At 41.8% G+C, this 16,812-nt stretch overlaps 1 protein-coding gene and 1 pseudogene across 3 annotated transcripts; one reads left to right on the top strand and one right to left on the bottom strand.

Moving 5' to 3' along the window:
• Window positions 1-32: 32 nt before the first annotated feature.
• On the top strand, window positions 33-16,366 carry Cops5 (COP9 signalosome subunit 5). Of its 3 annotated transcripts, none has more exons than XM_021644435.2 (8): window positions 33-384; window positions 2,870-3,104; window positions 3,853-3,981; window positions 5,889-5,954; window positions 6,962-7,047; window positions 10,134-10,245; window positions 14,001-14,149; window positions 16,130-16,366. In XM_021644435.2, the coding sequence occupies exons 1-8, from the start codon at window positions 242-244 to the stop codon at window positions 16,212-16,214; spliced, it is 1,005 nt and encodes a 334-aa protein (XP_021500110.1). In that variant the 5' UTR covers window positions 33-241; the 3' UTR covers window positions 16,215-16,366. The 3 variants fall into 3 exon arrangements, with proteins under 3 accessions (XP_021500110.1, XP_060241870.1, XP_060241871.1); XM_060385888.1 differs by having other exon boundaries at window positions 253-392; XM_060385887.1 differs by lacking the exons at window positions 14,001-14,149; window positions 16,130-16,366 and adding an exon at window positions 11,063-11,451 and having other exon boundaries at window positions 65-384.
• On the bottom strand, window positions 12,489-13,561 carry LOC132654791 (glyceraldehyde-3-phosphate dehydrogenase-like; annotated as a pseudogene).
• Window positions 16,367-16,812: the final 446 nt, after the last annotated feature.

A 16,812-nucleotide genomic window follows, 5' to 3' on the forward strand; every position in this document is an offset into this window, starting at 1 on the left:
TTCTGGCAGGCCGACAGACCTTCTTCCGGCGCGAAGGGCTGTAGGTGGCCCTCGCAGTTCGTCGCGCCGCCTGTGCGCCCCGCCGTGTGACGTCACCTCCGGTCTTAAGTGTCATGGCTGCCTTGAGAGGCTAGTGAGTGTGCAACCGTGGTGGGGACGGTGCAGAGCCCGCACGCGGAGGCCCAGCGAAGTCAAGTTACAGTTCGGTTGTGGAGGCGACAGCTTCTCGGGTCCCTCGGCCATGGCAGCTTCCGGGAGCGGTATGGCCCAGAAAACCTGGGAATTGGCAAACAACATGCAGGAAGCGCAGAGTATCGATGAGATCTACAAATATGACAAAAAACAACAGCAAGAAATCCTGGCGGCGAAACCCTGGACTAAGGAGTGAGGAGGTCCCTGGCGAGACGCAGGGGAGGGAAGGGATGGCGGGAGTTTAAGAGACCCGCGCTGGGTGGGAGCTGAAGGCGGGGAGTGGTTGGCTTTCGGGAGGGGAGGTGGGCTCGAAAGAATACCCGCCACGGTGTTTTTAGTCTGCCTCATCGGAACCAGCAGAGCCTAGCCCCTATTCCAGGGCCTGCTTCCACCCCCCTCCCAGAAAGTTTCAACCGACTTGCCTCTCTAGGGAGTGTAAGGGATGACTTACAATGTCATGTTCTCAACATGATTATTTTCATAAATCTCGCACACTCTGCCTTGAACCTGGTGACTGCATCCACCTTGTTGCAGGATACAGTGGATCCCAAACTGAGGAGCGCAGCTGTTTTCAGAAATGGAATGAGCTAGCTACTGATCTTTAGAAAAGGAAAGAAACGAAGGCAGGCCATAAACTCTTATTTTTAGTACCTTTTTTTTTTTCCTGTAACTGTTTTAGAGATATACGAAGGCTTACCAGCTCTCTAAAGTACAACTACAATTCACATAAGCCAGGAATTGTAAAATAGGGTTTAAAGGCTTTTTGCCCCCTAGCCAAATGTATCTTTGGGACTGACTACATGTCAAAAGATTCTTTATGAAGCAGATTGTATTAAGGAGAGTGAAGAAAAAAAATCACAAAAGGATGATGTCTAAACTCTCACTATTTTCAGGTGTTTTGTTAGCAAAGCTGGCTTTAACTGGCAATATTCAGTTTTCACAGTATTCATTGAGAACTTACTGTGGCCTAGCACTGGCTTGAAGATTTTCATGTCGTTTAATAATCATGGCAGTCCAGTACTGTACTTTCATTCCTTTTCTGTAAATAGAAAAATAAGTACATATAGAAATTCACCTCATGATCATACTATAGCAATGATCTCAGGAGCAACACACTGAAAATCAACTCAAGAGTTAAACTGTTGACTGGCATTAGGAAACTAAAGTATCTAAACTTAACTGTAAGATAAAAATAAATCTAGCTATTGGTGATGTCTTGATGATTAGATGAGGTAATTTATTTAAAATTTCTAGATGAACCATACAACAGTAGTGGTTGCCTTTCTCTCTTTCCCCAGTAAATGGAGGAGCTAAATTTTTCATTTATGTCTTGATTTCCAAGATGGTCTCTGTATCTTTCAGCTTGTGGTTGAAATTTAGCTTTCTGTGAGCAGGCATCTGAAAAACCTTGGAGAAGCTGAGTGGCCTGCATAGATTACCTGGCTATTCCTAAAGCTGGCTGCACATTTTAGATTGATGTAAACTATCAACTTTCCTCACTATCTATGGCTATAATATATAATGTTCGTTCTAACATGCAGGCTACACCAGTGGTTTTAAAATGTCTATGTTGTTCAAAAGTTTAATCACATACAATGATGAGTCACAGAAGTAGGGATATTAGATCTGCTTTTTAATTTTCAAGGTGCTATCAGAAGGGAGCCACACACTTCAACACACTTTCTTTGAGAGTTTCTTAAAAGACATGTTAATAAAGGTAATAGCAGCACCTTTGATTTCAGTGTTTCAGGGGCTAAGTTAAGCATTTTGTTACTTTTCATACTAACTGAAATACCTTTACAGATAAGTAATCTGGCATTAAGTGGCCCTGATGCCTCAGGGAGTGTCAGTGTCAAGATGTAAAACTAAGCAGGTCCTGATAGGCTAGGGTCAGATGGAAGGGGAGGAGGACTTCCGCTATCAGTGGACTTGGAGAGGGGCAGGGAGGAGATAAGGGAGAGAGGGCGGGATTGGGAGGGAATGAGGGAAGGGGCTATAGCTGGGATACAAAGAGAATAAACTGTAATTAATATAAAAAATTTAAAAGATGAAAAAAACAAACCAAAAAAACTAAGCAGGTCCATTTCAGAGGCCACATTTATAAAAATTAGGTCCTCTGGCTCACTGGGTAAGAATGTTTGCTATCAAGCAAACATCCATACATGGATGTTTGTGTATCTGTAACCGTGCCATTGTAAGGAAGGAAAGCAGAGCTTTCTGCAAGCTGGGCCGCCAGCCTAGCCAAAACTATAAGCTTCCAGTAAGTGAGAGACTGTCTCAAGGGAATAAAGTGTAATACCATAGAGGAAAATGAGCTGGCCTTGGTGAGGCTAGCCTGGTATACAGTTTATGTTCCAGGACAGCCAGGGCTATACAGAAAAACCCTGTCTCAAAAAAAAAAAAGGATAGAGGAAAACAGTCAGCAGCCCCTGTCATCTCCACATGCCATCTCGTGGCACACTGGTAAACATATACCACATACAATAAATAGGTAAAATTTTATTTAATTAATAAATCAATAAATATAGGTCAGAAAGTTAGAACTGAGAAGGTAATCAAAGCTATGATGAGTGCATGTTAATAGAGAAAAAAAGAATTCATTAATTTTCATGAAAACTGTCTTTTGAAATTGTATGATAAGGAAGAACCTTAATTACACTGTGATTTTGTTTTGTAGCCACCATTACTTTAAATACTGCAAAATCTCAGCACTGGCTCTACTGAAAATGGTGATGCATGCCAGATCAGGAGGCAACCTGGAAGTGATGGGCTTGATGCTTGGGAAAGTGGACGGTGAGACCATGATCATCATGGACAGTTTTGCTTTGCCTGTGGAGGGCACCGAAACCAGAGTAAATGCTCAGGCTGCAGCCTATGAGTATATGGCTGCGTACATAGAAAATGCCAAACAGGTAAAAATATGCTTTCTTAAATCTTAATGGCTCTTAAGAGTCTCAAGCTGACTTCCTGGTTTCTGAACTTAAAACTGTCCTTTTCACATTAAAGTTCACATTTTAAATTGAACAATTTTTATGTAAAGTATTAAAAGTCTTGTGAGACTTTGAGTATTAGGTTGGAGGAAGGAGTCCTTCCCAAATAAATTTTCATACTCACTGTCAGTTGTGTTTAAAATTAAAAAATTGTAGGTTTGGCATTTATGAGCTCAGAGTTGAATATCTTCAGCATCCTTCAAAAAACAGAAGAAATTTAGGAATTAACTACTCCTGAGTAGAGTGCATCTATTAATGGACTATATAGCAAGGCTTTTTTTTCCCCTTAAACTACCTATATACTTACATGGAACAAGCTCCAGAATTGTTTGTTCAATATTTTTTTTAAGTATAAAATGTTGTATGTAGTGTGCAGCTGTGTGCAGATGTGTTTGTTAATCTACAGACTATCTCTGTGAAGATGTGTAAGATGTGAGAGCGATAAAGTCTGGGCTGAGAGAGACAGATGAGGGAAAAGGTACAGGAGGAGAGTGGGTAGCCTTGTTTCTGTACCGTGATAAGCTTACACTGTGTGCATGTTCAGAAGTTCCTTAGCTTCAAAGCCACACATGCTTCACACTTACTGGGCCACAGTGCTTCATAAAACCTGTGAATGACAGTATCTGAGATTAACCCATACCTCAAGCAAGCTTTTTCTTTCATGTGTTAGGTTGGCCGCCTTGAAAATGCAATTGGCTGGTACCACAGCCACCCTGGTTATGGCTGCTGGCTCTCTGGGATTGACGTTAGTACACAGATGCTTAACCAGCAGTTCCAGGAACCATTCGTGGCAGTGGTGGTAAGTACAATTTTTTTAAAAAACAGTGTCTCTGCTTTAGCAAAGAACCCTGGTTTGATTCTTATCACCCACTGGAAGGCTCACAACTATCTCTCACTCCAGGTCTAGGGTATTTGAAACCTTCCTCTGACCTCCAAGGACACTAGACAAGACATAAGTTCAAGCAGTCATACATAACATAAAAATAAATAAACGAATGAATGAATTAGCGTCTCATGTTTTCCAGGCTGGCCTTTACCTCCTTGTTTAACCAAAGTGAACTCCTGTGTGTTCAGTGTTCTGAGACTTAAGTGTACACCACCACATCTGTTTTTTTTAACATTTTTTTATTTCAGTTTTGTTATCGTATATTTATTATTGATTTATCTTTTAGTTAAACAGTAGTTAGTCCTTAACCAGCTGTCTACCCAAATCACTACACAGAGACTGGGATTTATTTAATTAACCTAGAGAACAATGCTGGGCAATAGTTATTTCATCCTAAACCTGCAAGCCCACATAGTTCCAGATTTTACCCATTATACTTGCTTTTAGTCATATCTTAGGTCCAATCCATCTCTCCATGTGGTTCCAAGACCTCTCCTATGGATTCTCTCTCCTACTCCTTGCTTCCTTTTCTTCCTCTCCCAACCAGGGTGTCCCACCCTATCCTCTCCATTGCTCAGCCTTGGGGCTTGTTGTTTAATTGACAATATAGAGAACAAATGGTGGCATGTTTACACAAGCTTGAGAAAATCGGGTCCTGAGGCTTGGCAGCAAGCACTTTTACCCACAGGACTATACTAGTGGCCCCAATTTTTTTTTTCCATTTTACTTTTGTTTCTATGTTATCAGGCTTTCATATGCTATTTAAGAGTTCTCTACCACTAAAGCTATATCCTATCTTCCAGCTTTAGTAAATACTTTAAAATTTTATGAGTATTTGCATATTATCTGTGTGCACCGCACATGTGCCTGGTGCCTGTAGGGACCAGAAGAGGCCATTGGATCCCCTAGAACTGGAGTTGGGGTGATTGGAGGCCACCATGTGGGTTCTGGGAACCAAACCCAGGTCCTCCTGCAGCAAGTACCCTTAACTACTGAACTGTCCCTCCAGCCCATATAAGTTTGGTTTGGGTTTTATTTGTTTTGTTTTTTTGCTGTTTTTTGGCACAGAATCTCTATTATGTAGCTCTGACTATCCTAGAACTGGATATGTAGACCAGGCTGTCCTTGAACTCCCAGAGTTCCTCCTACCTCTGCCTGAGTGTTGAGATTAACAGCATATGCCACCACCCAGCTTGTTGGTTTTTTTTGTTTGTTTGGTTTCGTTTTGGTTTTGTTTTAGTTCTTCAAGAAGATTTGCTAAAGAATAAAATTAAAACAGTGTAGTAAATGATGAAGCCCTGGTGTGTTGCCCCTCCTGCATCTCGCACTCCACTCCTCTGAGAATGAGGGTAATTCATAGGACCCATGTCAGCTTCTCAGTTCTGCATAAGGCATTTAATCGGGGTTGACCGAATTGGAGAAGCAGAAATGGCTAGAACCTGTCTTCTTTTCTGTCCAGGGTACTTTAGATGCAGTGTGGGTTTTTAAGGAGAAACTAACAGTAGTTCATCTGTTAAAGAAAGTGGGTAGGAGAGGGTAGTTGCTCAGTTGTTTTGTTTTAAAGATGTGTTTTGGCCAAGTAGCCTGCACAGTTTAAATACTAAATAAATACTCTTTGGTGAAATGGTAACTGTAAAATAACTGAATATTCCTATTTTATTAAACTTTTCTGGTTATTTTGGTTATCTTTTTCAGATTGTTTGCTAGTTTAGTTTATGTGTATGTAGTGCAATATTTACTTGTTTGTTTTGGATTTCTGATGTTGACTCGGTGGAACATATGGTTTATATTGACCAATATTAAGCATATATCTCTTGTAGATCGACCCAACCAGAACAATATCTGCAGGAAAAGTGAATCTTGGCGCCTTCAGGACATATCCAAAGGTAAGTTGGATGGAGGTTCTCTGCGGGCAGTCTCCGGTAATCTGTACACGCCGTGAAATTCCTTACCTGTGAAGCACGGGGAGTACAGGTGTGTGTCACCACAGGAGTGGTGTGTGTTCGTGAGTACAGGCACTGGTGTGCAGGTCAGAAGATAGCCTTGGGTGCAAGTCCTGTCCTCCCTCCTTGTTTGAGGCAGGTTCTTTTGGTTTTCACTGTGTACAAGCTAGCAGGCTTGTATACCTGGCTTTTGTGGAATCTCTCTCCAGTGCCCCCTGTCTGTGTGCACTAACCAGCCCTGCTTTGTGTGGGTTCAGGGATCCCAATTTAGCTTCTCATATTTCTATACAAGCTTTTTTTTTTTTCAGTGCTAAGGGTGCGAGGCAAGTGCTGTAGCCCTGAGCTATAAATGCAACCTGTGTGATATCTTTTTTTAGTGTAGAAGAATTTTCAAATACCAAATTGCAAACTGCTACAGTTCAAATCAAAAGATAACATGTTTGTTATCTATTAATCTCGCCAAAGGGTTTTATTCATTAGGAAATGTTTGTGTGCCCATGGCAACTTATCAAGTACTGGAGAAACAAGCTGAATCCATTTCCTTCCCTAAAAGGAGCCTGTAGTCAGCAATAAGAACAACCACCTAAGAACAAGAGAAATAAGGCCATAGGCCAAACCCCGCCTAGAGGAGCCAACGGTGTTGGAGTTGAGGAGGAACAGTGTACTTTTCTTTGATTTGTTGTTTGGTTTGGTTTTGCTTTTAAATAAAGTCACACTCACCTGGAGCTGGCTCCATGCTGTCATCACAACTGTCAGCAGTCCTTTGGATTCTGCCTTCCAAGTACTGAAATTAGCATGTGTGAGCCACCAGGCCCACCTGTTATTAAAATATTAATGCTTAATATTTGGCTGTCCAGATTTTGGTCCCATCCATAAGAAGCTGTAGAGTAAAGTAAGGGGCTTTGCTTTTTGTTATTTTCAATTTTCTGTTTTCTTCGGGGTTTTTTTAGGGCTATAAACCTCCTGATGAAGGACCTTCTGAGTACCAGACTATCCCACTTAATAAAATAGAAGATTTTGGTGTGCACTGCAAACAGTGAGTAATTGACCAGACGTCAGGGATGCATGCCTGTCACTCTCAAGGCTCTGGGTTCAACCCCAGCACCAAAACTCAGACAAAATGCATTTGATAATATATGGCACCTTTGAAATAGTGGTAAAAAAAATGAATTTAGGATAATTCTCAAAGTATTCAGTTAATAATTACTCTTTTTACTTATGTTTATTCTTCAATAATTATATTAATGTAGCTCATATCTTTCAAATAACCCATAAACATTTTTTCAATGCACAGGATACTCAATCCACAACAAAATTTACAATTGAGTCATATAATACAGTTTGACAGTAACATGTTTGCTGCCCTTAAAATATGCAGTTTTGGGGTGACAAGATGGCTCATTGAATAAAGGTCCTTGATGCCAAGGCTGAAAACCTAGGCTCACTGTTGTATAATTACTACTTACTCACCTGATTCTGACAGTACAGCATCCACCAACCTAAGTTCAATCCCCAGGACCATACAAGAGAAAGAGAATTAATTCCTGTCTGTTACCCTCTGACTTCCACATAGTACATTCATCCACATGGTACTCATACATAATAAATAAATGTAAGGTTTTGGTTTTTATTATTATTGTTGTTGTTGTTTTGGTATTTTGTTTGTTTGGTTGGTTTGGTTTGGTTTTTGGTTTGAGACAGGCTTTCTGTGTGTAGCCTTGGATATCCTGGATTTGCTTTGTAGGCCGAGCTACAAAGAGGATCACAGAGATCCACCTGCCTCTGTCTCCCAAGTGCTGGGATTAAAGGAGTGTGCCAGCATGTCTGACAGCCATAGCATAGTTTCTTTTGTTTATTGTTGGTGTATGTATATGTGTTTGTGTACATGTATGTGGGCTCACCCACCATGGTCAGAAGAAAATATGCAAGAGTCAATTCCCTTCTTCCATCATGTGGATTCTGTGTATCAAAATCAGGACAAAGCAAGGACCTTTTGTCTTCACTCTTGTTATGCAGCTTTTTGTTAGCTTCCGTTACTGTGACAAAATGCCTGGGATAATGAGTTTATGAGAAGGAAAGTTTTATTTTGGCTCACAGTGTCGTTTTCAGTCTTCAGTCAGTTTTGTTGTTCCTAACCCAGCACGTCATGGCGAGAGTGTGTCAAAATGAAGGCTCTCACAGCCTGGTGGCTGCGAAGCATAGCCAGTTAGAGGCTTTGAGGAAACTGGTGGCCTTGTCACCTCTCTTCCTCCCACTAGGTCCCACTGCCTGCAGGGTCTACCACCTCCACTGTGTCTGCGGGTCAAGTGCTTGATACCTGGCCCTGGAGGGCACCAGGTCCAGAGTACAGCGTTCACTGCATCTCTCAATGTGCTTCCGCTTCCGCGGCCATTGGATACATAATAAACCTTTCCTTACACAGTTACAGGAATGAGTAAAACTATATAGGTAAAGCACTAAAGAGACGTTTCTCTGTGTAGCTCTCTCTGTCCTGGAAATCACTTTATAGACATAGACCAGGCTGGCCTCAAACTAAGATATCCACCTGCCTCTGCCTCCCAGATGTTGGGATTAAAGCTATGCTCCACCACCGCCTGCCCTTATATGCATATAACAAGTTCTCATAAGAGTAGAAGAACTCAGCTGTTCATTTGGAGCTATAACTTCCTGAGAGGCCTGAAGGTGGTGCTTAGAGAAATCTTTAATAGGCTGGTGAGGTGGCTCAGGCAGTAACAGGATTTGCTGTTCAAAGCATGGAGACCCTGGAACCTAAGTAAAAAGATAAAGGTAGAAAGAGGGAACAGACTCCACAAAAGTTAATACCATTTTCCCTCTCTACACGTGTGCCCTGGCGTACACACATATATAAGAGAAAAGTACATTAGTTTTGACTGGACAGTTAGCAAGAGCAGAATTATGTGAGGAAAACCCAGAAAGTTATGTTGTGGTCTTATTTGTGAAAAATATTTATTTTCTTAAAAGCTAATAAATTTAGCCTTTATCTTCTGGTTCCTTGAGACTCATGGAAGGGGTTTGTGCAGAGCAGTGATACAGTGAGAGGGTAATTTGAGAAATCTGGCCATGGCAGTTCAATTGGGTATTTAGAGAAACTGGAGGATGGAGACCCAGAAAGGAGCAGGCAGACAGGAGGTGAAAAAGGCTCAGGCTCTGAGGCCATTTCCCTGGGACCCAGTGGAAAATTGTGTCATGTTGGCACAAGTGGCTCTTGATCAAGGTTCAGCAGTGAGGAATAAAAAGTTGACTTCAGGGGCTGGAAGATGACTCAGTGGTTAAGAGCACTGGCTGCTCTTCCAGAAGGATTGGGTTCAGTCCCCAGCACCCACCATGGCAGCTCACACCTGCCTATAGCTCCAGTTCTAGAGGATCCAACACCGCTCACACAAACAGTACAAAGATCTAATAACAACTGTTTAAACATAAACTTTCTAGTCGTGAAAGACAGTTATTTTAAATATTAGAGTCCACTTTTTAAAAAAGACTTATTAGCCAGGCATGGTGGCTCACGCCTTTAATCCCAGCACTCAGAAAGGCAGAGGCAGGTGGATCTTAGTGAGTTTGAGGCCAGTCTGGTCTACAAACTCTAGGGCAGCCCAGGCTACACAGATAAACCCTGTCTCAAAACAAAAACAGAATGAATGAACAAACAAACAAGCTACCTTTCAAAGCAGTAGAAGTTCTAGGCACCTTAGGAACTCTTCTAAGAACGCTCTTCAAAAACTACAGAAAGGAAGAAGTGGGAACTCCGAGTCACCTCTAGTATTCTTACAAAAGGTGACAAACATACAGCTGACCCTAGAGAGCATCTCTTTTAGCTCAGCCTGTTCTACAGAACTGGTGAGCTTGATAAATAATCCACACGTGTCATTTAGGGATTCTGATTGCTACTAGCCTTTAGAAATTTGAAGGTATTACAAAAGGGAAAAATATATATAAAACAAAAGTTAGCAAACAGATTTAGAGTAGCACCACCTAAAAACAAAAGAAACACTGTCTTTACCTGTTCAATTAAGATTATTTGAATATGAAATATAATTTTGTTTACATGTAGCCAAGACTTCCATCCAATATAACACTTGCCAAATGTGTACTCTTGTTTTGTAGATATTATGCCTTAGAAGTTTCATATTTCAAATCCTCTTTGGATCGTAAACTACTCGAGCTTTTGTGGAATAAATACTGGGTGAATACCCTGAGTTCCTCTAGCTTGCTTACGGTAAGTACTGTTGTACTTCCTTCATTTGAATTTTGTTTTGTTTTGTTTTGTTTTGTTTGATAGCCTTACTCTGAAGCCCAAACTGGGCTCAAACTCATGATCAGCTCAAACACATGAAGGTCAAAGGACAGCCCAGCAGTGTCAGTTTTATTTTTTTATGTGGGTCCCAGGGATCAAACTCGAGTTAGGCTTAACCGTAAGCACCTTTATGCACTGAACCATCTTACTGGCCCCTGGTTTCGGGGCTGGATTTTTAGGATCACAAGCAAATGCCATTAAACTTATTTGAATTTTAGCCAAGGTGCAAAAGCTGTGTAATATTTGGAACTCATTTCACAGAAAGGCACATCATCAAGGCTGAGCTAGATGAGGATGGGCAATCTAAATGGGGTACGATCTGTTCGTTCCTTAAAGAGATTAATAGAGGAAAAAACAAAACTGCTGTTTGTGTTGCTTCAGATAGCAGGTAGGTCTCTGACGCCAGTTCAGGGGCTCTTGGCCTGTAGGTTGCAACCCCACAGAGCTCCCTTACCAGATACCCTGCATATCAGATATTTGCGCGAAGATTCATGACAACAGCAAAATTACAGTCGTGAAATATCAATGAAATCATTTTATAGTTGGAGGTCACCACAATATGAGGTACTGGATTAAAGGGTCACAGCATTAGGAAGGTTGAGACCCTCCGCTCTGGTTAGAAATAACAGGATACGGAACAAAGGAAAGGCACTGTGTAAAGCAGTAAGTCTAGGAGCAGAGTGCTCCTTGGCACATTTAGTTTCTCAAGCGATGTTGTGACGTCACAGCTTTCTTTCAGCTTTGCAGGGCTCATATTCAGGCTTCGTGTGAAAGCAGATGGCAGCTTTAGTTTCTCATCTCACGATGGTCAGAAGACAGAAACCAGCATGCACATCCCTGCATGTTCTCCGGCAGTGTCTCTTGTGTTTGATCAGCTTTGCTTAGATCATATGCTCATCTGCCCAGAGCAACGATTTTGATGGGTGACTGGGCCAAGGCAAGAGGCTCACTACTGAGCTGGAGTGGAAACAGCTGTTCAAGGAAAATGGAGAAAAAGGTCTTGGAAAGAAATCTGAAGATCATTACAAATACCAGGCAGAGAAAATCATTAGCTCAATATTTCCCAATACATCACTAAAATCTAATGTGGTTAGACAGATATATATTTAATAGGTATGTATTTAGAATTTAGGAGCAGTTTTGTTGTTTTTACTTTTTGATTTAAAAAAAGACTTCATATAGTATAATTTGAAATAAACAGGGTTTGAAAATAAATCTGAGACTGCTGGTCCTCAGTGACCTTCAGAAAGTGATTTGTCCCCTGCGGTCCAGACTAGCCTTGCAGTTGCTACATAGCCAAGGATGACCCTGAACTACTTTCTGTCTCCACCCTCTCAGTGCTGGGATTACAGGCAGGTGCCATCACATCCAGCTTTCGTAGCCTTTCCCTGCTCTACAGTGGTGGCAGTGGCACTGGAGTGTTTATTCATATTTTAAACATAATTTTGGCAAGGTTTATGTTCTACTTACTAGAAGTAGCAGAATTAAAAAGATAGCAAGCTAGGCACATGTCTGTGATTCTGGTCTTGGGGACTTGAGAGGTTGAGTCAAGAGGATCGGGAGTGCAGGTCTTCCTGATCACACAGTTAAGCTTGGGCCAAATGGGACCATGTTGTTTTAGACAAAAAATAGAGGCGAGCAATCATAATAGCAAATACTATGTATCCCTTGTGTCAAGCACTGCTAAGTGTCTTATGTATATTTGTTTAGAGACAAGTATATTTGTAGTCATTATTAGGCACACTGGACAGGCCTAAGAGCTTTGCATGTATTGTATATTTTATTTTTAGAATGACTTTAAGGTAGAAATTACTGCCACCACCTTCCATTTTCAAAAGAGGTCCAAGAGGTATGGTTCAGGCTTCCCAGCTAGCCTGCAGCAGGGCCAGAACCTTCATTCACATAGGGAATCCTCAAAGCCTTCATAATAGCAAATACTTGATTTAAACAAAGAAAATCCCACATTCAATCTTGAGTTTGGGAGGGTGGGGGTGCAGTGAGCTTTATTGAGGGTATTCAAGAGAGTAGGGCTCCCTGGGTCCCTTCCACTACTCTAAAACTGTGAGGGAGAAGCTCAGTGTCCGGGGCTGAGTTGGGACAGCAGCTCCTCAGCAACCAAGAGCCTCTCTCTTGTGTCCTTGCAGGGGTGAGTGGTCCAGGGCTTCTTATTCCTTGGAGGCTGTGTAGGCCATGAGGTCCACCACCCTGTTGCTGTAGCTAAATTCATCAAAAGTGGAAAAGTGGGAGTCACTATCGAAATCGCAGGAGACAATCTGGTCCTCAGTGTAGCCCAGGATGCCCATTAGTGGGCCCTCAGATGCCTGCTTCACCACCTTCTTGATGGCATCATACTTGGCAGGTTTCTCCAGTTGGCATGTCAGATCCATGACAGACACATTATGGGTAGAACACTAAAGGCCATGCCAGTGAGCTTCCCGTTCAGCTCTGGGATGACCTTGACCACAGCCTTGACAGCACCAGTGGCTGCAGGGATAATGTTCTGGGCATCCCCACGGCCATCACACCACAGCTTTCTAAAGGAGCCATCCACAGTCTTCTGGGTAGCAGTGATGGCATGGACTGTGGTCATGAGTCCTTCCACAATGCCAGAGTTGTCATGGATGACCTTGGCCAGGGGGACTAAGCATTTGGTGGTGCAGGAAGCATTGCTGACAATCTTGAGTGAGTTGTCACACTTCTCATGGTTCACCCCCATCACAAACATGGGGCATCAGCAGAAAGATCAGAGATGATAACCCTTTTGGCCCCACCCTTTCAGTAGGTCCCAGCCTTCTCCATGGTGGTGAAGACACCAGTAGACTCCACAACATACTCCCCATTTGATAGCGGGATCTCACTCCTGGAAGATGATGATGGGCTTACCATTGATTACAAACTTCCCATTCTCAGCCTTGACTCCGCCATTGAACTTGCCATGGGTAGAGTCATACTGGAACATGTAGACCATGTTGTTGAGGTAGATGAAGTGGTCATTGATGGCAACAATCTGCACTTTGCAGGCAGCCCTGGTAACCAGGCGTCAAAACGCCCAAATCTGTTCACTCCAGCCTTCATCATCATGTCTAAAGGACAAGGCTGGCACTGTATGAAAAGACGCGGCTGTCTCTGGAACTGGGAGAATCGGAGAGCCTTGAAATTATTTATTAAAGATCTACAATTAAATTGATAGGTTTTAGGAACAGTTTTTATTGCTATAAACTTCTTACCTGTATTCCATCTTTACATTGGTATTATTTATAAATAAAATGTTAAATTAATTCACGTAAAAATCAGGTTTTTAGTCAGATATGGTGGCACATGGCCTTTATTCCAAACACTGAGAGGCAAAGGCAGGCAGATCTGAGTTCAAGGCCAGCCTAGTCTATATAGCGAGTTCCAGCCCAGTTAGGACTACATAGTGAGACCTTGTCTCAAAAAGAAACGTGTGCGTACAGAATGGATGGTACACCTGTAGTTCTAGGAGAGTAAGGCCAACTTGGGCAACCAGCAAGACCCTATCTCAGAAACAAAGATGAAGGTGTGAGAGTATAACTTTGTAGTGGATACTGGCTTCATGAGTATGTGGTCCCTGAAGGCAGTCTTGGCCCTGGATGAAAACAGACTTTTTTAATGGTAACTTTGTGTGGTGCAATGACAGGATACCATTTTCTCCACAGAATGCAGACTACACCACTGGCCAGGTGTTTGATTTGTCTGAGAAGTTAGAGCAGTCAGAAGCCCAACTAGGACGTGGGAGTTTCATGTTGGGTTTAGAAACACATGACCGAAAGTCAGAAGACAAGCTTGCCAAAGCTACTAGAGACAGGTAAGAATCCGTGTGCAGGGCTCCTGCCCGGACTCCTTCTCTCAGAGCTTGCAGGTAGTAGATTCTGATTCCTGTGGTTCAGCTTAGGATGATGCCTGGTATCTGCTGAGCCATTTTAAAAAGTCGCATGTAAATTTTAAATTCATACTTTGAAAGTTTAGGGGCCATTATGCAAAGTAGAAAGCTCAATGCAGAGATCATAGAAAACGCCAAGTCACCTGCATAGGTTTAGCCACATGGTGCATAAGGAAATCAGGTCCCTTACTAGATCTTTTATTGGAGGAAAGGCTTACAAAGGTCTGCTAACCCTTTTCCTCAACTCAGCATGATTTGAAGGATTAAATTAAGATAAATTTGCCACATTTCAGAAAAAAGTCTCTCAAGTCTTTTTGCTATAATTCTTTCTGTGGTATTTAATTATCCCATATTTTACTTCCTAAATATTTCCTTGGGATGTGGTCTCTGACGACTTAGATGATAATGTGGCTCTCTGATGCATACACTGTATAGGGTTGAAAAGACTAACATTTGCTGCCACAAAAAAAAAAAAAAAAAAAAACTTGATACGGGCAGAAGGAAAAGCTGACTCACTGGTGTCTTATTTTTCTATTGTTCTGTAGGGCTTTGGGCTCTTTCTTCAGCTCACTTGCCCATTTCCACTCTTGAGGTGATTTTTTACTTTTTCCCTCCATGTCCTCCTGGTGCATACCAGGGATTCTACCTGTACTATATTTTTCTCTTAAACGCTACTGAAATTGTCTTTGAGAAAAAAAGATTGTTCCCATAGGAAGGAGGGAGGTGGGGAGATGAATTTTCCGTGGCAACTGGAGTCATGCTGTGTCAGAAATGCCTCATGCCAGTAGTGAGATGTCACTCAGTGGCTGAGCACTGAGCTGTCATGCACAGGCTCTGGCTTCATCCCTAGCACCACAAAGTAAACCAAGAAACAACTCATGGGCTTTCAGAAGATAGGGTGGCCCAAGTGAGTCACATCTGCTTTGGCTATATTTATGTCTAAAAATCATAACTTTATCTATTTTTTCAGTGCTGAGCATGGCACCATGGCACGTGGATTTGTTTGGTTTTGTTTTGGGGGGGGGTTTGCTTTGTTTTTATCCATTTTGGATTTGGTTTGTTTTGTTTTCTTTTTCCTCATAGGATTTCTTTAAAAAAAAAAAAAAAAATAGGGAGGCCGAAGGCAGTAGTAAAAATGTAAAACTTCCTCTTCGGAATTGCTTTAATAAAAAGTTAACTCTTCTCAATATTGGAGTTTTGTCATTGTTTTTGAAATTTAAAATTGTTTTTTAAGTTATTCTGAGGAATAACAGATTTTAAACATTCTTTTACACTGACTGGTGTTTTGTGTGTGCATGTGCACATGGATGTGTTTTCTGGTGTGAATGATTGTGTGAGCGCAGGTGTGCTGTGTGTGCATGTATTCATGGTATACAGACTTGTGTGCACTCATGGGTGTGTGCATTAGGGTGTGTGTGTGCGTGCACACTTCCCAAGCATGCATGTAGCATTCAGAGGACAGCTTGTGGGATCTGTTCTCTCCTTCCACCACGTGAATTCTGAGAATGTAACTCAAGGCAAGACCCTTTACCCAACTGAGCCATCTTGCCAGCCCTACGAATAATATATTTTAATATAATACTAGGATCTGTGTAATTGTTTAATATTGCTATATAGATCCACAATGAATGTATAGTTTTAGTTGTCTTCAAAAACAGAGTTTTTCCAAAGCCCGAGTAACAAAATTAACGTGAATTAAAGTTTACATAGTTATTCTTTTATGGAGGGTCTAGTCAGTAATGACACATTAACAGGCAAAGCAGAATGTTAAAAAACCAAGGGAAAAGTTGGTGTGATTTGAAGAAAGTGAATGAAACAATCAATCTTGGGCTTCAGGGACGGGCATGAGGGAAAGGTGTGTTGTTTGCAGCTTTCAGTCTGTAACATTCTGTTTCTTCTTTCCAGCTGTAAAACTACCATAGAAGCCATCCATGGATTGATGTCTCAGGTTATTAAGGATAAACTGTTTAATCAAATTAACGTCGCTTAGTTACCACTGAGTACTTTTTCCTGAAAGCTGGTATGTGGAAGGAAAACAAGCTCAAGTGATGCTTTTAACCCAGTTACCAAAACCCAGATTAGAAGACTAAGGTGCTGTGTGGTGTTCTGCGTGTTAGCACTGTAATAAAACTATTACTGAAATGGTCCTCCTGTGGTTTTGTGGGTAGGGTTGCTCTGGGAGCTCTTGCTGGTAGGAAGGAAAAGACTTACTAGACCTTTTGTGTGGTTCTAGTCCTGCCTATCAAAGTAACCAAAGAATCTCAATACTTAGTTACATAATGGTCATAAACTTTTCAGTTTTTCTTGTAACTTCTCTTGACAATTTAGTGGTAAGAAATGTAATTTAACTTAAAACCAATAATAAAATAGGGTCTCACTACAGAGCCCTGACTGGCCTGAGTCTCACTATGTAACCCGGGTTACAAACTCACATCAGTCTTCCTACTCGGCCTCTCAAGTGCTGGGATCACAAGCACGTGCCCCTACTCCTGCCCCTGCTCCTCACTATCACGTTCATATTCCTATGAAACGACGCCAAGACCTATCATGTTTGGTTTTCCTGAAAACCCTGCTCAAAACTCAAGTCC

The sequence above is a fragment of the Meriones unguiculatus genome, chromosome 6, assembly GCF_030254825.1.
Source record: "Meriones unguiculatus strain TT.TT164.6M chromosome 6, Bangor_MerUng_6.1, whole genome shotgun sequence".
Lineage (NCBI taxonomy): Eukaryota > Metazoa > Chordata > Mammalia > Rodentia > Muridae > Meriones > Meriones unguiculatus.

Excerpts from the sequence above, each read along its gene's own strand:
- Cops5 (XM_021644435.2), top strand. The coding sequence starts at position 242 with ATGGCAGCTTCCGGGAGCGGTATGGCCCAGAAAACCTGGGAATTGGCA. Across the intron at positions 3,105-3,852 it reads ACATAGAAAATGCCAAACAG|GTTGGCCGCCTTGAAAATGC; the intron begins GTAAAAATATGC and ends TTCATGTGTTAG. Across the intron at positions 10,246-14,000 it reads GTTCCTCTAGCTTGCTTACG|AATGCAGACTACACCACTGG; the intron begins GTAAGTACTGTT and ends TTTTCTCCACAG.